The sequence below is a fragment of the Osmerus eperlanus genome, chromosome 7, assembly GCF_963692335.1.
Source record: "Osmerus eperlanus chromosome 7, fOsmEpe2.1, whole genome shotgun sequence".
Lineage (NCBI taxonomy): Eukaryota > Metazoa > Chordata > Actinopteri > Osmeriformes > Osmeridae > Osmerus > Osmerus eperlanus.
This window is the reverse complement of record NC_085024.1, coordinates 21,253,054-21,274,942: the sequence shown is the minus strand read 5'-3', so window position 1 is coordinate 21,274,942 and position 21,889 is coordinate 21,253,054. Positions and strand designations below refer to the sequence as shown.

The following is a 21,889-nucleotide window of genomic DNA, read 5'->3' as shown; positions in this document are numbered from 1 at the left end:
AATATCACCCCCCTCCTTCTCCCTGACTTTCATACACCTCCTTCTTGGAATCCAGTTTCTCAGAATACACCTCATAGAGATCAGTCACTTACCGCTCGGTTAAATTCTGATCTCTACACAAACACGTTCTGAACTTGCTGTTTCGTTTCACCGTTTTTTACCATATGAATCACGCATGGAGTTATGTTTTCTGATCGGTACAACTCGAGACAACTATCAACTCCGCATACATCTTCCCTCAGTATGCCATTAATTGTACATAGTGGGACAAGTTATCCCTTACTTCTCAGCGTGAGAAATGGTCGAAATGCGTGTGAAATACAAGGTTTTGAGCGACAGTGTGTGAAATGGATGAAATGCGTGAGACTTGAGATCCCCTGCTTCTAATGTCTCAATGACTATGCAGTGCCGAGTAAACAGCATTGATTGTGAGAGACACGCCCAACTATTCCGAGGAGGTTTTTTGCACGATTATCTTGAAATCTGCGTCACTTCCTGTACTACCACCCCCTTTGTCTGTGCCTCAGGTTTCGGAACGCAGGCTGTTTATTTATTTATTTCCTTTTAATTTTGAGGATATATTTCCATATATATCCATTATATTTTCGGTTATTGAATGACAGTCGACTCTGAAATATTTATGCCTAAAAGCAAAGCGCCAAAAATGGATGACCTGGACTACAGTAAGTATTTCTAGCTAGCCAGCTAATGTTAGCTAGCTGGCTCGTTGTTGGACACTAATGATGTCGTCTGTGTAGCTAGCTAGATGTATGTTGTTACCTGGCCAGGGCTAGCTCTGTCTAGCCTGTACTAGTAAGCTATCATGCAGGTTGTCCGTTAAGGCAATAACATCCTTCCAAGCTACCGCTACCTTACCTGCCGTCGTTAGATCACCAAGGACCACATAGTTAGCTCTAGCTAGATACTTCGCCGTAAATGGAATCTGCCAACATGTATTCAGAACGGCGTTGGGAAAAGCGTTAGATGGCTAGCTAGTTGCTCACGACTTAGCGGCTAGCTACTCAATCCATTGTTTACTAATTCTAGCTAACTAGCTAGTACTGTCTACTAACCATCTAATAGTACTAATTGCTATCTAGCAGATGACTATCGAATATTGTATTTGTCCTAGTCCACAGTTCACCCAGCTATGTATTATTATATTTATGTCGGCTGTTAGAGACCCAGCTCATGATTGTTTTTATAAAGCTAACTAACCTCCCAGCTCCTGACCCCCATACATTTGTAGTAGTACTAATTTATTAAAATCATTGCAGCACTAAGCAGGGTTTTAGTTTTTTAGAAGTGTGTCTGTCATTTGGTAAATTAAACATGTCAACCCGGTTCTGGAGGGCCCGGTGTTGTGTGACAAGCGGAACACTTACCTGGAAATATAATTTGCATGATTTGCAACCTGAACCGTTAAGCATTTGTGTAGCCTTTTATTCTGTATGTCTACAATTCTGTTATGAATATAGCCGATCTGCCTTTGGATGTCTGACAAAAGGTACTTCCTAGCCAAGTATAACATTGTCATTGATTGTACAGATGATGATGATGACTCCTTATGGGTTTTAGTTCTCTGTTTAAGAATGCATTTGCATAGTCCGTCTGTACGTCAACGCTGAACCACACCATACACAAACTTCCTCCAGTACAGTGATCTCAAGAGCTCCTCGCTGTCTTAGAATGTCAACTGTTCTCGGAATGTTTCAAGAGTGCCCTGAAGCTTAAGATCGTTCTGGTTGATGGATTTGAAACTTGTTTATCCTCTCCTCCAGCTATCTTTTATCTTATGGTTTCATGGGCACAAATGAGGTGGCCTGTTAGACCAGTTTTTAGAAGTGCCACCACTAAACTTTGTCAGTGAACATGCTGCATGATCCATTAAATATGCAAAGCAACAACACCTCATATACCCACTGACTGGCCACTTTAGTTGAGTTTGAGCACACATGCCAGATGCATGTATTAGGTACAGACCAGCGAATCGAGCCTGGAACTGGATCTAAGCCAGTTTGCCATTTAGGAGTTGTAATTGGTACTTCGATGCACCATACATTGATGAGATGAATCGGTGTTGTAGAAGGGGAGAGACTTTTGTCTCTGTGCTAAATTTAGCAACCTAAATATCCAGAGCAATCTTTCAAACGCACAAAGCTCCTCTTCTCTCAAATTTGTTTTCCCTCTGCACATTTTTTGTTCTCTTTTACATATTCAGAATCCATGCATCCCAATTACTCACGCCAGCCCAGCCCATACCTCCCCCTCCTCACGCCAGCCCAGCCCGTACCTCCCACCCTCTCCCCCTTCCTCTCTCCATCATATTTAATTGGGACAGTCCGGCATCAGAGCCACTGACGACGACCACCCCAACTTGCTTCAGGGAAACTTCCCCTAATGGGGTCTGTCTAGCAGCGCCACTGATGAGCCTGTCTTCCCCCCCCCTGTAGTCCCAGTGGACCTGAGCCCAGAGGAGCGCTGTGAGCTGGAAGACATCCGTCGCAGGAAGGGTGCCCTGCTGCAGGAGATCCAGAGGCTCAGGGATGAGCTCCGAGAGGCCCTCCTGGAGGTGGAGGGCCTGGAGACCAGCACCGAGGGCAGGTGAGTCGGACTGCATTAGTGTAGTTGTCACAATGCCATCATTTTGGTATCATGTATATCGTGTATTCATTTTATTGTTTATTTTTTGTATTGTTGGATGATTATTTTGTACAAGCGACTGTAGCACTGCATGTGGAGACAGACTGAGGCATCTTCATACGTTCACATTTAGTACCTCAGAACGGTACCAGTACCGTGCAAAACACTAACAAACACACACACAAAAGGTTCCTGTGGTACGTTTATTGGTACTATTTTATTGGTACTAACTGAATTGTTGATGTGCATGTGTGGTAACTGTCCCCTCGTCTTGTTTTCATAGTAAAACCCTGCAGAAGAGTCGGCATGTGGCCATGGGCAGGAAGAAATTCAACATGGATCCTAAGAAGGTAGGAAGCGGACCTGAGTCAGAAGCACAAGCCTTTTTTGTTAGTGTGTGCACAGATGTGTTTGAGCGTGTTTGTGGGTGTTCAGGGCAGATGTGTTTGAGCGTGTTTGTGTGTGTGTTCAGGGCATTGTGTTTGGGCGTGTGTGTATTTGTTCAGGGCAGATGTGTTTGAGAATGTTTGTGTGTGTGTGTGTGTGTGTGTTAAGGGCATTGTGTTCCTGGTGGACAACGAGCTGCTTCGACACACTCAGGAGGACATAGCCCAGTTCCTCTACAAAGGAGAAGGCCTCAACAAGACGGCCATTGGAGATTACCTAGGAGAGAGGTACTTGTTCCATTTCTCTTTCTCTCTCTTTATACTCCCCCCCCCTCGTCTCACTCTGCTTCTCTCCACCTCTCCTCCTCTTCCTCTCTAGGGATGACTTCAACCTCAAGGTTTTGCAGGCGTTTGTGGACCTTCATGAGTTCACCGACCTCAACTTGGTCCAAGCCCTCAGGTAAGCTGAAGCCTTCGATGCAGATGTTGCCCTCGGTCCACACTACTTCAGCTCTGTGTTCACAAGCATGTACTAACCCTCCCTCCCTCTCTCTCGCTGCCTCCCTCCCTCCCTCTCGCTGCCTCCCGCCCGCCCTCCCTCCCTCTCTCTTGCTGCAGGCAGTTCCTGTGGAGCTTTCGTTTGCCCGGAGAAGCTCAGAAGATTGACCGCATGATGGAGGCCTTCGCCCAGCGCTACTGTCACTGCAACCCCGGGGTGTTCCAGAGCACCGGTACACACAGGCACAATCCACTACACACACACACACACACACACACACACACAGAAACACTTTGAAACACAGCAGGTATGAATCTGTGTGTGGCCTGTTCCTGCAGACACCTGCTATGTGCTGTCGTTCGCCATCATCATGCTGAACACCAGCCTGCACAACCCCAACGTCAGGGACAAGCCTGCGGTGGACCGCTTCATCTCCATGAACAGAGGCATCAACGAGGGGGGAGACCTGCCAGAGGACCTGCTAAGGGTCAGTGTGTGTGTGTGTGTGTGTTTCTGAGAGTTTGTGTGTGCATGTTACCATCTACAAAATGATTACTGTAAAACCCCTTTTTGCTTTCCTCTTCAAGCCTGTATGTGGTTGCTGTCTCTTCCCCAGAACCTGTATGACAGCATCAAGAACGAGCCCTTCAAGATCCCCGAGGACGACGGCAATGACCTGACGCACACCTTCTTCAACCCCGACAGAGAGGGCTGGCTGCTCAAACTGGGTACGGCGGCAGTGGCGGCACCTGGTGGTGGGCTAGGGGTACTGCTGCTCACCTCAGCCCACCAGCCTGCTTCGACCCAACACTAATACTGACTGAAAATGTTTGATGTTAAGGTTGTAGAAAGGTGTATCTCCTCAATTTAAGAAACATCAAGGCCTTTTCCTGTAATCATATGTATGTTCACCTCTGTGCTGTGTCCTCTTCTAAACCTGCTGGGCCAGCCTGCCCTCCTTCTCTCTCGGAGGTTTACAGTAAGCAGCGTCACACACTGGCAACAGGCTGCGCAGGGAGTCCTGCAAGGCCAAATGCTGCACATTTGTCCGCCTTGCTTTACTCTCTCGGGCTTTGTCAGTGTGTCGTGGTGCTCGGGCCACACGTGACTCAGACGTGTTGGTCTGCCGCCCCCTTGTGGCGGGTCGCTGTCCTGAGCCACAGCAGTCTGACCTCTTGCATGGCAGGGTCTGGGATCTGTGTGTCACTAATATCTTCTCCTTCCCCCTCTCTCTCTCCCTCTCTCTGTGTCTCTCTTTGTGTTTCTGTGTCTCTCTCGCCCTCTCTCTCTGTGTCTCTCTCTGTGTCTCTCCCTCTCTCTGTCTCTCCCTCTCTCTGTGTCTCTCTCCCTCTCTCTGTGTCTCTCTCTGTGTCTCTCTCCCTCTCTCTGTGTCTCTCTGTGTCTCTATCTCCCTCTCTCTCTGTGTCTCTCTTTGTGTCTCTATCTCCCTCTCTCTCTGTGTCTCTATCTCTCTCTCTCTCTGTGTCTCTCTCTGTGTCTCTATCTCCCTCTCTCTCTGTGTCTATCTCCCTCTCTCTCTCCCTCTCTCTCTGTGTCTCTATCTCCCTCTCTCTCTATGTCTCTCTCTCTTCTTTCCTACCCGTTCCCTCCCGCCTCTCTCCTCCTCTGGTTCCCCCGGGCCGTCGTTGTCTCTGCTTCCTCCCTGCGATTTCCACTCTGCTGCTGCCTGCTTGTTTCTCAGGAGGTATGTATGTATGTATGTATGTATGTATGTATGTATGTATGTATGTATGTATGTATGTATGTATGTATGTATGTATGTCAGAGAGACACCCGTAGGACTGTGTACGACCCAGCATGTTCCCCGCTCCTCTCTCTTCAGTCATCTTCCTGCTTAGCTGATCCTCGCTCGTCCCTGACGCGGGTGTTCTTGTGTCGATGTTTGTTCACGACAGGAGGCCGTGTCAAGACCTGGAAGCGAAGGTGGTTCATCCTCACAGACAACTGCCTCTACTACTTTGAGTACACCACAGTGAGTGTTAGGATTCAGACCGCGGGCCCTAAGCTTAAGACGTTTCGACACTAATGCTCCTCACCAGTGTTTTGTATGTATGTGGCAGTCCTCAAGATGTGGGATCATTTATTTATGCTGGAGTGATGGGGACATCCCAGCAGGTTTTGCACACCAGTGTGTGTGAGTGTGTAATGTGAGTGTGTGTGTGTAGATAGTGTAAAGTTGTGAGTGTGTAATGTTTGTGTAGAGTGTGTAATGTGTGTGTGTGTGTGTGTTTTCAGGACAAGGAGCCCAGAGGGATCATCCCGCTGGAGAACCTCAGTATACGAGAGGTGGAAGACCCCAGGAAACCTGTAAGTCCCACATCCACCTGCTCTGAGAACGTTCTGGAGCATGGATCCCACACATAATTTTTTAAAATCCATACGTGAATGCTGATTTCCAGTATATGAGAATCTGCTCGCTTAGATGAACTCACAGGGAGTCTCATAGATATATAGAAAGGGTAGATGTCTCGTCCGCGTTGCCGGACAACGGAGTCGAACGTCCGCACGTGGCGGCCATCTTGCTACAGTCAACCCGCTCACCCAGAACATTGTGTTGATGCTACATGTACTTTTTAAATGACCATAACTTGCTCAATTTTCAACCGATTTTGAAACGGTTTGGTTTGTTATCAACGTCAGAGATGTCGTTATGCCACTGCATACTTCTATTCTATATAAAAAAAACAAAACATAATTATTCATAAGTATACAGTGGCATAACGACATCTCTGACGTTGATAACAAACCAAACCGTTTCAAAATCGGTTGAAAATTGAGCAAGTTATGGTCATTTAAAAAGTACATGTAGCATCAACACAATGTTATGGGTGAGCGGGTTGACTGTAGCAAGATGGCCGCCACGTGCGGACGTTCTAGACTCCGCCGTAAGACATCTAGTCTTTATATATATCTATGGGGAGTCTCGTCCCTTCTCACAAGCCCATGTTGGTCGACACTGTTGTACCTTTGCTCCCACTCTAACCTCCCCCCCCCCCCCCCCCAACAGAACTGCTTCGAGCTCTACATTCCTAACAACCGCGGCCAGCTGATAAAGGCGTGTAAGACGGAGGCAGATGGGAGGGTGGTGGAGGGAAACCACAATGTGTACCGCATCTCTGCTCCCACGCCGGAGGAGAAGGACGAGTGGATCCACAGCATCAAGTGAGGAGGAGAGGGGGGAGGGGGGAGGGGTACACAGCATCAAGTGAGGAGGGGAGGGGAGGGGAGGGAGGGTGTTGAGGGAAGGCGTTCAGCAGTTGTAAGTAGTTGCATGAATGTAACATGTATTGACCCCCCCTCTCCGTCTCAGCTCTGCGGTCAGCGTGGACCCCTTCTATGAGATGCTCGCTGCCAGGAAGAAGCGCATTTCCCTCAAGAAGAAGGAGGAGCAACCGTAGATCGCCTTCTACTGTTGCCTCTCCTCCCCCGCTCCCCTCTCTTTCTACTGTTGCCTCTCCTCCCCCGCCCCCCTCTCTTTCTACTGTTGCCTCTCCTCCCCCGCCCCCCTCTCTTTCTACTGTTGCCTCTCCTCCCCCGCCCCCCTCTCTTTCTACTGTTGCCTCTCCTCCCCCGCCCCCCTCTCTTTCTACTGTTGCCTCTCCTCCCCCGCCCCCCTCTCTTTCTACTGTTGCCTCTCCTCCCCCGCCCCCCTCTCTTTCTACTGTTGCTTCTCCTCCCCCGCCCCCCTCTCTTTCTACTGTTGCCTCTCCTCCCCCGCCCCCCTCTCTTTCTCCCCCACTCCCCATCTCTCATTCCAGTGTGGGGCACCAGCCTTTGGTTCTTCTCTTCTTCCTAGACCCCCTCACCCCCTCTTTCTCTCTAATGAGAGGACCCCTTGCTATCCTGTTTAGGAAACTTTCCAAGGCACATAGAGAGTTTACAACTCATCCATACAGACTGACTGACTGCTTCAACAGCACTGTTTTGTCCATTACATCACGCCTCCCAAGTGTACACTAAACCCCCACACACTACATCACGCCTCCCAAGTGTACACTAAACCCCCACACACTACATCACGCCTCCCAAGTGTACACTAAACTTCCACACACTACATCACGCCTCCCAAGTGTACACTAAACCCCCACACACTACATCACGCCTCCCAAGTGTACACTAAACTTCCACACACTACACCAGTGCACTCACTCAAACCCATCCCCACAGTCCCCCCTCTTCCTTTGCCATTGAAGTGAACTGTGAAACTCGTGTTATTCAGGGTAGTGAGGGGGTCAGTGAGCGGGTCCGAACGCCCCTCAACCACCATCTTCCATCACTATCGCGGGTGGCGTCTCAATAGGCTACGGTGGCCTCCTTTTATTTATGCCTGTCCTTTTGTGTTTTACTCCAGAGTAGACACACATTCAATATTGGGCAAGCGTTCAACGGTACTAGCATACTAAACAGTGTAGTTCATAGATATGACTGTAGTAGGGGTTCATGGTTAGCCTGCATGCAGAGGAAGCTCCTATGAAGTATTGAGACGCGCTCCTGGCTTTCCACTGCCCTCTCACGGCCTGATTATTATGTCTGTATCGGCATTATCAAAGTCATGCTTTAACACCGTAGCATCTCTGGAAGGAAATTGTCACTGGTCACTGTTCCTGTCGACGGTTCCGTCTCCTTCCAGCTCCGCCAGCAGCAGTGAAGACAGATCATATCTGAGTCGACAGATCATATCTGAGTCGACAGATCATATCTGAGTCGACAGATCATATCTGAGTCGACAGATCATATCTGAGTCGACAGATCATATCTGAGTCGACAGATCATATCTGAGTCGACAGATCATATCTGTAACCTCAGAAGTAGGCTGTCTTCTCCTGGATACAGCTGAGTTTGCACACATATTGGCAGAGATATGTCTCCTTATGTCTCAAAGCAGGATGTCGGCTTGTAGTGATGCCTTTCCCGTGTCGATGTAACGACACAACGCCTCAAGTGAATTTGGACCTAAAGCTTATGAGTGAGACATGAGACAGACGATGATCAGTGACATTTCCTCACCAGCTCCTCTCCCTTGTACAGACAGTTAACTGTTAAACCCAGGTCTATATCGTACACTATAGTGGGTTTTGAGAAAAAGTTACAACGGCAGCTTATTACAATGTATATTTTTTTTGTTTGTAAATACATGTTAGTATATTTGTTTACAACACACATAGAAATGCTTTAATTTATTGTTCGTTTTTTTGTTGTTTTTTTTTCGTTTATTTTGGATATCATTTTGTACAAGCTACTGTAGAACTGCATGTGGATATGAACAGATGCGTGTTCTTACGTTCACATGGACCAGACTCATTGTACTGCTGGCTGTCAGAAGCACGGTTAGTGTTCCCTGTTGGCCAACTAGAGGGTCAGCTCTAGATTTGAAAATAATGCGACAAAAAACATTTGTTAGGGGTGAGGGTCAAATATGATTCCATTCTGATCTTGGGTCTGGTTAGAGCGGGTATGAACCTGGCCTGCAGACACTGTGGCTCTCTTGTCAGAGTAGCTCCCTTCACTTGGCAGCACAGGGAAGTGAACTCTAGATGGTGTTTACCATGTTGCAGACACACTAAACCACTCTGATCTATACTGGAAGCAGAGTGTATTGCAGAATAGAGGTGGCATGAGAGGCTCTGGTGTGCCACAGCTGAATTCCCATTCAAATTTTCTCCTAGCGGTAAAAAACCCCCAGCAAAACAAGGAACACTAATAAATATTTCAAGTATTATATAATTGTTGAATATGAAATATTAAGTTGCGCTGAATTAATAACAATGTAAAGGATGTGTCAATTATACATTTAGTCTGACATGATTTAGTCTGGCATTCCCCTGGATATTTGATGATTTGCATTAGTTTGTTACTAGAAATGTTACTAAGGGAAATGCAGCGCAAGAATTATTGTCTATTGCACTTTATACAGTTGAGCATTTGACAGGCTTTCCAAGTGCTGTTCTTGTAGATTGGCTTGATTAACCATCTCCAGTACCCTCTAGTGGTGATTGTTGCAGTACTGTACAATCACATTGGTTTTGGTGTGTCCAGAAAAATGACTGCTTGATGTAGCAACACATGGGAGGATATGACAAGTTGTATTGAGGTGTTTAGTATCCCCTCATTCACACAAATTCATCATGTTTTTTAAAAGCGTCTGAAAAGCTCACTGTTGAAACAAGCCTTCCACTGTTCTAAGGGTACTTGTTGTCAGATGACCCTGACCGTAACCTTGACTATCGAGGGACGATATCAGTGTCCAGGTCCGGCTGAGTGTCCCGGTCTTAAACCCACAGTGGAGTCTGAGCTGCACTCCACAACACCAACCATTCACGGCCTGGTGCTACGGCATCTGGATATTCTTGAAGTGCAAAGTTGCCAAAACACACTTGTGATGTTAAACCTGACCTCTGCTTGACACAAACTCGAGTATCCAGGACGTATGGTTAGGCCTTTACACCTGCCTCCACAACTCTACTCTGGCTAGCCCGATGTCAAGCCTGATATAACCACCAGTACCCGACCACCTCCTAATCCAGGATTACTGTCTTATTTTGTATTTATTTATTTGATTTACAGTAAGGTAAAGATGGATATGTCATCTATGCTAAATGTAGCAAAACAGAACCACGGTACACTGATGCCAGTTAACTTGTGAAACAATAAAAAGTGAACTGAGTACATTTTTGTTCTGAGTGGAGTGAATTCACAAGGAGCTGCGTCCTTTTGGTGTCGGGCTGTGTTTCTGCATGCTGTGATACTGTGTGCTGTGTTTTTGCATGCTGTGTTACTCTGTGCTGCATGGTGGAGCAGAAAGGCTGTGTGTGTGTGGGTGTGTGTGTGGTGTGGTTTAAGGAGGAGGAGAGGGTCAAGAGCTTTAGTCTTAAAGGTGTTTTCTGGCTTCACATCTAAGCAGCATGTTGTGTGTGTGTGTGTGTGTGTGTGTGTGTGTGTGTGCTCGCGTGTGACAGACATCCTCTGTAGCTAGGTCAGATGGCTGTAAGTGGATCTTGACTGCACAGGTGAATGGGTCTCCAGCTTAACTTCAGATCTAGTGTTCACCAGTAACCAGCTCAATGATTCTATTCACTTGAAAGCTTAGACCTACAAAATATGAGTGAATAAGTTATGGTTTAAGTGTTTTGCAAAATATTTTGTTTATGATTGTTGTTTTAACACTTTAATACGTGATAAAACATCAGAAACTAATTTCTCAAAGCCAGATCATTGAAACTATAGTCATACTCACTGAAATGAATACCCATTTTCACTCTGGGCTCTGTGTGAAACAGATTATTTCATTGTTATCGTGTCCAAAAAAACACTGCTCAAACCGCAGTTAGTTATACAAAATATTTATTGACAAACCATGTCAAAATGTTTTTCAAGTATTTTCAGTACAAGGTTGGAGTATGAGGTGGAGTACATGTCTATGGGTATCTCAGCTGAATTTACAGGCCTACATTACAAAGAGAAGTAATTATTTTAAAAACTAAATGTAACCCTCATCTTAACATCCTGCTAATTTAATAGAACTTGCTTCAATATAGTGCATTTTAAAATTGTACTTTGTAATATGTCAGATGTATTAAATCGATTTCAAGAGAGAATCTACTGCTAAATAATACTGTTGCAAACGCCTTAATGAGAGACTACTAATGCATGCAGTCGGCTGGCTTCTGTCAGTCCCTCAAAATAGTCAAAATACGTGAGTCAGGTTAGAGACACACAACACTGAACAATATACAGGAAAGACATTAACACAAGTATGTAAGTAAACTGAAAACAGTTTACTTACAAAAAAAAAGAAAACAGTTTACTTACAAAAAAAAAGAAAACAGTTTACTTACAAAAAAAAGAAAAGTTTACTTACAAAAAAATAGAAAAGAACAAAAAAGACACAAAAGAACAAAACAAAATTGCTGTAACGTTTTCTTTGGTTTAGTAGCTGTATGTTTCAAAGGATGTTCTTTCAGAATCCAATGATCACTCTAGACAAAATCTACCTCTTATCCGATACAAACCTACCCACTTAAGTCACCACCTTTGTAACATTTACAGACCTGCTAAATTAGGTTTTTGAGGCCTGTTATTATCTTCCTAGATGTTTTATCTTCCTTATACAACCTCTGTTCTGTGACATTTGGAGTTATACTTGTAATCTAAGACAGAAAGTCAAAAACAGTAATGCGTAATCAAACATCACACACATACATCACATGCCATAAAAATGTCTCTGGGTCGAGTCTTTCAGGTTAAAAGGAAGGCATTGTTTCCAAGGTTTACAAAGAGTGGTCAGGGTGTTAAGGACAAGTTGTTAGTTCACAGGCTTCAGTGGAGACAAAGTCCAATCTACATAGTTCCTGTGGCTTGTCGGAAGCCTTCTACGCGTCTGGGACGACGATTCACAAAGTGGTGATTTACGAAAAAGGCTGTGCTTTGTCCTCCTTCACCCATCCAGGGGTGTTGCCCTTGGTTACGGGTTGTTGCCCTTAGTGACAGGGGTTGAAGGGGTACTTGGTGACCCCTCCGTGTAGCTCCACCATGGCCTCTGACCAGGTGAAGACGTCTCCGCTGAGGTGGCTCCCACAGGACGCCAGGCCGTAGATGTCCTGAGCCGTTAGGACGTGAGACCACATCTGCACGTCGGACATCTCCCCCACGAAGGACTGAGTGGCGTCAAATCGACCGCCCAGAGTGTCCTGGATGGCAACAAACAACAGTTAAGTGTCACATATCCATTTCTCCGTTAGATTTTGAAGTACAAACAATAATTGTCTTTGTCACAGAATTTACACACTTTATAGAGTTACAAAACAGCTCTGTCTTCCCCAATAATTATTATTCCCAATTCATGAAGTTCAACAAGCAGACCCCGTCTGTCTCACCTGCTCCTGCCCCAGGATGAACACCCCCCCAGGCTTGATGGGGTGCCAGGCCGACAGGTCCTCTCCAGACCCCCTCTTCACCCCGTCCTGGTACGCCTCCCAAAGACCATCCCTAGTTGTCCACGTCACACACACATGATGCCACTTCCCATCGCTCAGGGACAGGGGCAGGGTCACTGCCTGGAGGGGGAGAGTGGGGATGACACAGTCAGACTCCGAGCTACTTTACTGATACACAACCCAGTCTCAACACGACGAATGTTATTTTTACAGCTGCTGGGCAGAGGCAGAATCAGAACACACTGGGGGGGAGGGGGGTCACACGAACAGAAAGTGCTCCGTATTAGAGCTATGATTGCTGCTGTGTTTCTGTCCGTGATGGAGTAGAAAAGGCCAACCCTGTCGGCTGCCCCGCCCCCTGCTCATCCGCCTTATGTGGTGTGACGCCTCAGGACAAGAGCAGCTTAGACAGAAGCTCAGGGCTCAGCAGAGGGGATCAGTATGGAGCTGTTGTCCAGCACACTGACACACTTCACACCTTCTGTCAGACCTTTGTGCCAAACTGACCCATGAGCACCCTTCAGAGCACAGAGGTTCTCAAGCCTTGCTGTCCTTCAAATGTATCGTCTTGGCCAAAGTCGGCCGCTTCCGAAGAGTTCAGGATGCTTGTGTGGCCTCTATCTCTGTCTGTTTCTTCCTCACCTTATCATCCACCAGTAGCTCCATGGGATTGTTGCCCCACTCGATGAGCACCAGCTCGTTGGCCTGTCCAGGTACAGAGTAGGAGAAGGGTGTCCCCAGACCAGGCCCCGCGCCCCCCTTGATCCACAGGCACAGGGTGAGAGCAAAGATCTCATGGAGGAGGGTCCTCTTCACCTTCCCGTACATGTAGTTGGTCCTCATGGGGAAGCCAATCTGGAAGGCTTCAGGGCTCTTGAGTTTCTTCCTGTTGGAACCTGGGAGAGTCAGAGGGGTGAGGGGTTAGGGGTTAGAGGTTAAGGTTTTTCCCTGTTGGAACAGACTTACAGCTGGACTCTCAGTTTAGCCCGTTTATCAGAACGACTCAAATAAATTGAAAAGTTAAGTGTTGTACCTGTGTGATGCAGGTGATTCAGGACAGACTCCAGTTTGTTGGAATGCAGCCCAGACCTCGGGCCTTGTGAGTGATAGCCTGTTTGTGGAAGGTAACCATGGCTGTCTGCGATGTTGTCGTGGTGACTGTCATCATCGGCCTCGTCATCGTCTTCATCTTCTTCATCATCCTCATCATCCTCATCGCTGTCATCGTGACCGTTGTCTTCGCGGTGACTGTCGTCATGGTGTCTGTCGTCGTGGTGACTGTCATCGTGACTCTCGTCATCATCGTGGTGCTCAGCGTCAGGGTGGGTGTCGGCGTGGTGACCGTCGCCGGGGTTCCCGTCGTCGTGGCGATCGTGATCGTCGTCGTGGCTGTCGTCGTCGTGGCGATCTGGGCTGCTGAGGGCGGCGGTGGAGTGGCGTTGCATCTGCTGCTCCAGAGCGTTGATCTTTCTCTGCAGAAGCTCCTTCAGAGAGCTGGAGTACGTGCTGGACGACGTGTTCCTGGACTGCTGAGGGGAGAGAGAGCAGATGAACACACACCTTAACTCTCGACCGCCCCGGCGCCCTCTCTGTCCCCTTCACTCATGACCTGGTCATCACTCTGGCCCTCACGCACACATGACCTGGTCAACACACATGACCTGGTCAACACACATGACCTGGTCAACACACATGACCTGGTCAACACACATGACCTGGTCACACTCAGGCACTCACGCACACATGACCTGGTTAACGCTCAGGCCCTCACACACGCTATGTGCTGCTTAAGTGTCAACTCAGAACACAGCTGTGAGTCTAAGCTAACAGGTCACGTGGGGTGGACAGAGTCCAAGTTAGCTGCTCCACTGGGGACACCTCAGGACGGTGTGAAGGTTGCTACTGGTGAGCAAATTAGCCAGACAGTTTCTGCATCAGGTACATGTGATGGACTATTTAGGTTTTCCTGTGTGTGTGTGTGTCTGTCTGCCTGCAGTAATCCAGGCTTGTCTGGTGGCGTGCCCTGATAATCAGGCCGTCAGCGGAGATCACGATAATTGACGCTGATCTCAGGTATCCCCCCCGCTGCGCCTGACATCTGTCCATCCTCACAGTCTAAGACAGGTACAGATGGATTGATAATAGAAACTAATAGATGTGGGAATAGTGTGTATTAGGAGAGGAATGGACTGAGATAAAGATTGTCGTGCCAAATCTAGTCAACCCAGTGGAGCTAAATTTCAACCAAAGTACGATCGACAGTGGATTTCAGACTCTGACAGGCAGTGGTGACACTACTGCCAAGGTTGGCCAAATCTCGTTAGCTTCTCTGTCTTTGACTTATCTGGAAGTCAACTGTCTTTTTTGTTTGTTTCTTTTCATCCTATACTCAATACTTTGTGAACTTCTGTGAATTGTGTTAGTCTGCCTTATCTCTGTCTCATTCTGTCTCTGTCTTGTCCCACCCTTGTGTGCTTGTCTCTCACCTTCTCCAGCCTCTCCTTCAGAGCCTGCAGCATCCGGCTCATCTGCTCCGGCGATGATGTCATATCCCCTGGTGTTACAAGTTTGTCCTTCCCTCTTTTTTTGCCGTGCCCTCCTTTAGAACGGTGCCCCCCCACTACGTGGTTGCTGTTTCCGCGGTGCCCGTTGCTGGCGTGAGAGGTGTGGCTCCCATGCCCGTGGGAGGACGGGGAGGGGTGAGAGGGGTCTCTGTGGTGGTCATCTTGGGCCCCCACGCCCCGTCCGAAGCCCTCACACACAGAGAGCTTGGCTGTCAGCTCTCTGATGCTCTCTCTCTGCTCCAAGATAGTCTCCTTCTGCTGCACCAGGCTCTCCCTGAGGTGTAATATGGTGGTCTTAGCCTCCTCCGTCATCCCCCAAAAGCCGTTAGGGGCTCCTCCTGGAGGCCCGTGGTGGCCTGGCCCCCCAGCCCCAGAGGCCCCCATAGCTGGGCCCCCAGCCCCAGAGGCCCCCATAGCTGGGCCCCCAGGGGGGAAGCAAGCAGGGTCTGCATCCACAGGGATGGGGGTGCAGATGAAGCGTGGATGTGTTCTGTAGTCGAAGTCAGGCCCTGGCATGGCACTGCCAAACGCAGGAGACGAGAGGAGGAAGAGGACGAGGAGGATGAAAGGGGGGCGGGTTGGCAGGAACAAAGGCTGAGAAATCCACCTGTGTCCCATCCTCGGTCCAGGTGTGTGGTTCAACGATGAAGAGTCAGACTTCGTTTCTCAACATGAGCGGGATATAAAGCACTGGATGAAGAGCGAGTCTACCTCTTTTGTGGTAGCAGCATGGATGGAGAGTGTTGGGTGTGTTGTGACAAGCTGTCCCTAAAAGCTTCTCAAGGAAGCTTCTCTGTTGTCGGGCTCAGACCAGGCCTGCTCAACAGCTTGTCACGTCCAAGTAGATGTGTCTCCTGGGTAACGGACTCTCTCTGTTCGTCCTGCCACTGGTTATCTCGCTCAGACTTGGGTCGTGGAGTTTACTCTGATGTCATCTCCTGCTTCCGTCTCGGAGAGAAGGATCCTCCTGTGAACGACAGAGCAGAATGTTTCAGCTGAACATGCGTCTTCTACATGTATTATTATTGGTTGTTTCACTGGACTATGGACTACTTAACCCTCGTGCTGCCTTCGGGTCACATGACCCAAAGGTTCATAACGAACCATCGTTGTGTTTACCCAATTTTACCCAATACAAAAACAAATACAAATAATTTTCTTTTAACCATTCCAATGTGGGGGGTCTGAGACAGCCCGACAGTTAACCCTCGTGCTGCCTTCGGGTCACATGACCCAAAGGTTCATAACGAACCATCGTTGTGTTTACCCAATTTTACCCAATACAAAAACAAATAAAAATAATTTTCTTTTAACCTTCGCAATGTGGGGGGTCTGAGACAGCCCAACGGTTAAAAGAAAATGCTTCACTTTGTTTTTGTATGCGGTAAAGTTGTCGCAATACGACGGTGGGTCACAATGACTGATGGGTCAGAATGACCCGAAGATAACACAAGGGTTAAAAGAAAATGCTTCACTTTGTTTTTGTATGAGGTAAATTTGTCACAATACGACGGTGGGTCACAATGACTGATGGGTCAGAATGACCCGAAGATAACACAAGGGTTAAGGTAGTTCTCAGGCAGTGTTTGTGCCTATTCTTCTGTCAAGGTTGGTTCATTAACAGGCTTTAGGGATTAATTGTAGGATTGCCCGGGAACAGACGGCGTGATGTCATGAATGTGGGACGGTGCTGTAGGGAGAAAAACATCCCAAAACTCAGCATGAGCTCAAACTGAAACTCTTTCATAACTTCCCAGTTCGCTCAAGCTTTCGTTGAGGGAGTTTCAGATGCCGGACTGGGCGAAGTTAGGCCGTTGGAGTATTCTGGTCTCCAACGGTAACAGCTACAATCACTGAGTGATGACGGTAACTGTACTGTAAGTCGCTCTGGATAAGAGCGTCTGCTAAATGACTAAATGTAAATGTAAACTAACACAGGCAGAGACGTGATGTGGGGTAGATCACCTGACGCTTTCAGACATGGTCCAACCACAGTGTGGTGTGCTGTAAAGTGGTGTGTGTGTGTGTGTGTGCGTGTGTGTGTGTGTGTGTGCTCACGAGACTTAAAGAGACAGTGGATAACCATCCATTCAGTCGTAAATTTAAGCACATATTCAGACGGTTAAAACTTTTTTGGATACATTTCTCACAATGACCAATTCCTATCATGGATTTTAGATTGTGTTCCATTAATTGACTAGACTGGGATCTGTTAAGACAGTCTTCCCAACTCCAAGGTCTGAGGCATGCTAACCGTTGTGTCTGAGCTTATCTGAGATGGAGCCGTTTCTTACCGGATCCTCTGATTCACGGGGCTTAGAGCAGAGAGACAGATGGGCCAGACCCATGTCACACCCAATCTCCAATCATTTGTGTCTCTCAGTCCTATATTCGTTATCCACAGAGCACCCAATTAACCTGATTGAATTATTTTAACAAACTCAGAAACAACAGGGTTTACAGAAGAACGTGTGTGTGTGTGTTGGGGGGGGGAGTGTGGGGGGGGGGGGTCGTCTTGGTTTATACTTCACCATTTCCACACCATCTGGCTAAAGTTGGCATTAAAGCCTGTGATTAGAGGCCAATTAAAAGCTGACGAGCACTATTAGTGATTTAGCAAAGAGCCGAATTGCACAAAACACACACAATGACGACAGTAACGTGCTACAGTATTGTCGTACTATGTCGTCAGGTGTCATTAGGTCTGACGAGGTACTGAATTCAAAGTGAATAAAATGTCCAACTGAAATCAAACTGAATTGCGAAATCAAACTGAATTGTTGAAACAAATGAAAATAATTCAACCAGAGATAAACATTGAGGAACTCCATAAATGATGTACGTCCTGCAGAAAACTGCAGAAGAAAACAAATGATAAAAAAAAAGCTAAGGCTCTGAAATATTCCTGTTATGATGACTCGTCAACAAAACCTTGATCCCGGCAGTTTCCCACTAGGGTAGTCTACTCTTCGCCCTGCAGGAATGTGCCTCAGATCTTTTGAGCAACAGGGCCATCCAAACAAGGAAATACCTCATTTATCCTTCACCCTATAGCCACTGATAAGGGAAAATGGAAGGCTGAACCGAGACTTCTATCCAGCAGGGATGGTTACCTACGTATGTTAGACACACCACAGTCGAAGACCACACAAATACATGGTGTTTACTAACCATGCATCTGCTGAACAGTATACATCGTTATTAATACTCCGTTTAACAGCTCTGTTTAACATCCAACCAAACATGGACATCCTGGATTCATCTCAGAGCTAAAGTTGATTAAAGTGAACACAAGAAACAGCAGTATCGTACCTGACTGTCAGTCTGTCGCTCCTCTTCCTGCCAGTTACTCTAGTAAGCCCTCCTCAGGTACTGATCAGATTGTGGGAGATTTACTCCAGGGGGAGTGATTTAACTCCTCTCTCTCTCTCTCTCTCTCTCTCTCTCTCTCTCTCTCTCTCTCTCTCTCTCTCTCTCTCTCTCTCTCTCTCCCACCCTCCCCCCTCTCTCTCCCCCTCTCTCTCTCTATCCACCCACCCATCATCTCTCTCTCCCTACCTCTCTCTCGCCCCCCTCTCTCTCTCCCCCCTCTCTCTCGCCCCCCTCTCTCTCTCTCGCCCCCTCTCTCTCTCCCCCCTCTCTTTCCTCTCTCTCTTCCCCCCTCTCTCTCGCCCCCCTCTCTCTCTCCCCCCCTCTCACTCTCTCTCGCCCCCTCTCTCTCTCCCCCCCTCTCTCTCGCCCTCCCCCTCTCTCTCCCCCCCTCTCTCTCGCCCCCCTCTCTCTCTCCCCCTCTCTCTCCCTCTCTCGCCCCCCTCTCTCTCTCCCCCTCTCTCTCTCTCTCGCCCCCCTCTCTCTCTCCCCCCCTCTCTCTCCCTCTCTCCCTCTCTCTCTCGCCCCCCTCTCTCTCTCCCCCCCTCTCTCTCTCTCTCTCGCCCCCCTCTCTCTCCCCCCCCTCTCTCCTCTCCCCCCCCTCTCTCCCTCTCTCTCCCCCCTCTCTCTCTCCCTCCCTCTCCCCCCTCTCTCTCTCCCCCCTCTCCCCCCCTCTCTCTCCCCCCCTCTCTCTCCCCCCCTCTCCCTCCCTCTCTCCCCGTCTCTCTCCCTCTCTCTCCCCCCCTTTCTCTCTCCCCCTCTCTCTCTCTCTTTCTCTCTGTCTTTCTCACCCCTCCTTTTATTTTTTTATTTTTTACAGTCGACCCTACTGTACCAAATAAATGTAATTAAATAAAGATAGATTTTTGCAGCGAGTGATATAGTCTATATTGTATATATATATATATATATACAGTATATATATAGTATATACAGTAGCACAATCCACAAGCGTGTGCCTGCCACCTGCTCACAACCATTTCCTGTCCTCCCACCTTCAAATGAGCGGTGACAAATGGGCAAGGGGGGCAGCCTGGTGGATTGACAACATACCCACTACTTCACACTAGACTATGCCACTGATTACAATTTGTAATTGGTTACCACATTCACAAACCCCCCCCCCACACACACCCACACACACCCACACACACACTCCCACACTGTTCACACACATCTAAGATAAAGGATAACTGGCTTCATTAGGTTTCAGGATCCGTCTGACTGGCAGACTGGACGATCGGAAGACCAACATATGGCTGCTCACATTGAGGTCAAACTCACACAAACAAGCAACTCATGCACACACACACTATAGCACACAACTTAGATACTGGGTCAGATGCTGCCATTTTGGTTTCTGGATTATTGTGGGTGGGTCAGATGGGGTCAGATGGCTGAGCGGTTAGGGAGTCGGGCTATTAATCAGAAGGTTGTTGGTTTGATTCCCGTCCTTGCCAAATGACGTTGTGTCCTTGGGCAAGGCACTTCACCCTACTAGTCTGCTAAATGACTAAATGTAAATGTATTGTGTTTCAACACCTCTGCCTGTTTTAGAAACCTCTCCTGGAACGTCTGAAGAGAAGCTCATTTTTAGCTCAATTGTTAGCAGGCCTCAAGACTACTAAATGACTCAATAGATAGTTGGTGCAAAATTATTTCTCAATAACTTAAATCAGTTTCATCCCATTGAACAGCCACCACACAACTACACCTCTATTTGATCCCATCCTCCCAAAGCGACTTCACTTAAAATAGATAACCCTGAAACTGACAACTAAAATAGTGTATTTCCGGAAGAAATAGAATCTCTTCCGCAGTTTACGGCACAACCAATGAATATGAACACATAACGAAAACCACAAGGTCTCTCCTAAGAACATGGCAGCAGTGGTCAGGATAGCTCTGGCCATCTGGTGCCCACACATCCAGAGTGTGTCGTAGACAGATACCGTGTAATAATCATTACTGCTCATCAGATTAGCCAGACTGCAGAATGGAAACACTCTGGTCAGCCTTCCTCCAACACCTAGCTTACTCTGCTCAGGCAACACACTCCAGACCACACATGCTGGACACACATATGCTGGACACACATATGCTGGACACACACATGCTGGACACACACATGCTGGACACAGACACACTGGACACACACACTGGACACACACATGCTGGACACAAACACGCTGGACACAAACACAGAAAACCTCACAGTCCTAAGAAGAGAACAGACCCAGAAACACTACTTTCATAACTTTATTACTCGCCATACATTTTTATTAAATGACTAATGGAAGGAAATACAGTTCAAATTGAAGGAATTCTTATTCATCACACACATCACCTATTGCCAAATATAGTCCTCTTTGTTTTGGTTGGAATTTCCACCTTACTCAAGACCTGAATCTCATCAGTGGAATCTGATGCAGCGGATGTAAGAAGTACAGAGACTCAGACGATAACTATGAGAGATCCAGAGAGATCCACAGAGAGAGAGAGAGAGAGAGAGAGAGAGAGAGAGATGAGAGAGAGAGAGAGAGAGAGAGAGAGAGAGAGAGAGAGAGAGAGAGAGAGAGAGAGAGAGAGAGAGAGAGAGAGAGAGAGAGAGAGAGAGAGAGAGAGAGAGAGAGAGAGAGAGAGAGAGAGAGAGAGAGAGAGAGAGAGAGAGAGGTGTACTTATACAAACGTGAGTGGTGTGCTAGTTCATGGAGCGTTGCGAGGAAGCCTCCTGATCCCTTGTGCGTGCGTCACTCCAGCCTCACCGCCTCGCAGCCCCGCATCCCCGCAGACTCGCAGCCTCACAGCCTCACAGCCTCACAGCCTCTGGGGAGGTGAACACCGCCTCACAGCCTCACAGCCTCACAGCCTCACAGCCCACAGCCTCACAGCCCCACAGCCTCACAGCCCCACAGCCTCACAGCCCCACAGCCCCACAGCCTCACAGCCTCACAGCCCCACAGCCCCACAGCCTCACAGCCTCACAGCCCCACAGCCTCACAGCCTCACAGCCCCACAGCCTCACAGCCCCACAGCCTCACAGCCTCACAGCCCACAGCCCACAGCCCACAGCCCACAGCCTCACAGCCCCACAGCCTCACAGCCTCACAGCCCCACAGCCTCACAGCCTCACAGCCCCACAGCCTCACAGCCCCACAGCCTCACAGCCTCACAGCCCACAGCCCCACAGCCTCACAGCCCCACAGCCTCACAGCCCCACAGCCTCACAGCCCCACAGCCCCACAGCCTCACAGCCTCACAGCCTCACAGCCCACAGCCTCACAGCCCCACAGCCTCACAGCCTCACAGCCTCACAGCCTCACAGCCCCACAGCCTCACAGCCTCACAGCCTCACAGCCTCTGGGAGGTGAACACCGCCTCACAGCCTCACAGCCTCTGGGGACGGTGAACACCGCCCCACAGCCTCACAGCCTCACAGCCTCACAGCCCCACAGCCTCACAGCCTCACAGCCT

General features: G+C 48.2%; 2 protein-coding genes across 4 annotated transcripts; one reads left to right on the top strand and one right to left on the bottom strand.

Moving 5' to 3' along the window:
• Positions 1–506: 506 nt before the first annotated feature.
• On the top strand, positions 507–7,203 carry cyth2 (cytohesin 2). Its single transcript, XM_062465932.1, has 12 exons — positions 507–683; positions 2,454–2,604; positions 2,927–2,993; positions 3,199–3,317; positions 3,409–3,489; positions 3,648–3,760; positions 3,867–4,015; positions 4,145–4,256; positions 5,445–5,521; positions 5,785–5,856; positions 6,557–6,711; positions 6,860–7,203. The coding sequence occupies exons 1-12, from the start codon at positions 617–619 to the stop codon at positions 6,945–6,947; spliced, it is 1,251 nt and encodes a 416-aa protein (XP_062321916.1). The 5' UTR covers positions 507–616; the 3' UTR covers positions 6,948–7,203.
• A 4,210-nt stretch (positions 7,204–11,413) lies between these two features.
• Positions 11,414–18,474, bottom strand: si:dkey-283b15.2 (neuronal pentraxin-1). 3 transcript variants are annotated; one of them, XM_062465799.1, is made up of 6 exons: positions 18,359–18,474; positions 14,969–16,013; positions 13,516–14,011; positions 13,125–13,378; positions 12,423–12,602; positions 11,414–12,236 (listed from the first exon to the last, which is right to left on the bottom strand). In XM_062465799.1, exons 2-6 carry the CDS (start codon positions 15,662–15,664, stop codon positions 12,027–12,029), a joined length of 1,836 nt encoding a protein of 611 aa, XP_062321783.1. In that variant the 5' UTR covers positions 15,665–16,013; positions 18,359–18,474; the 3' UTR covers positions 11,414–12,026. The 3 variants fall into 3 exon arrangements, with proteins under 3 accessions (XP_062321783.1, XP_062321782.1, XP_062321784.1); XM_062465798.1 differs by lacking the exon at positions 18,359–18,474 and adding an exon at positions 16,605–16,847 and having other exon boundaries at positions 14,969–16,095; XM_062465800.1 differs by lacking the exon at positions 18,359–18,474 and adding an exon at positions 16,605–16,846 and having other exon boundaries at positions 13,516–14,008; positions 14,969–16,095.
• Positions 18,475–21,889: the final 3,415 nt, after the last annotated feature.

Excerpts from the sequence above, each read along its gene's own strand:
- cyth2 (XM_062465932.1), top strand. The coding sequence starts at position 617 with ATGACAGTCGACTCTGAAATATTTATGCCTAAAAGCAAAGCGCCAAAA. Across the intron at positions 3,318-3,408 it reads GGAGATTACCTAGGAGAGAG|GGATGACTTCAACCTCAAGG; the intron begins GTACTTGTTCCA and ends CTTCCTCTCTAG. Across the intron at positions 4,016-4,144 it reads TGCCAGAGGACCTGCTAAGG|AACCTGTATGACAGCATCAA; the intron begins GTCAGTGTGTGT and ends TCTCTTCCCCAG.
- si:dkey-283b15.2 (XM_062465799.1), bottom strand. The coding sequence starts at position 15,664 with ATGGGACACAGGTGGATTTCTCAGCCTTTGTTCCTGCCAACCCGCCCC. Across the intron at positions 12,603-13,124 it reads AGCTACTGGTGGATGATAAG|GCAGTGACCCTGCCCCTGTC; the intron begins GTGAGGAAGAAA and ends CTCCCCCTCCAG. Across the intron at positions 12,237-12,422 it reads TCATCCTGGGGCAGGAGCAG|GACACTCTGGGCGGTCGATT; the intron begins GTGAGACAGACG and ends GTTGCCATCCAG.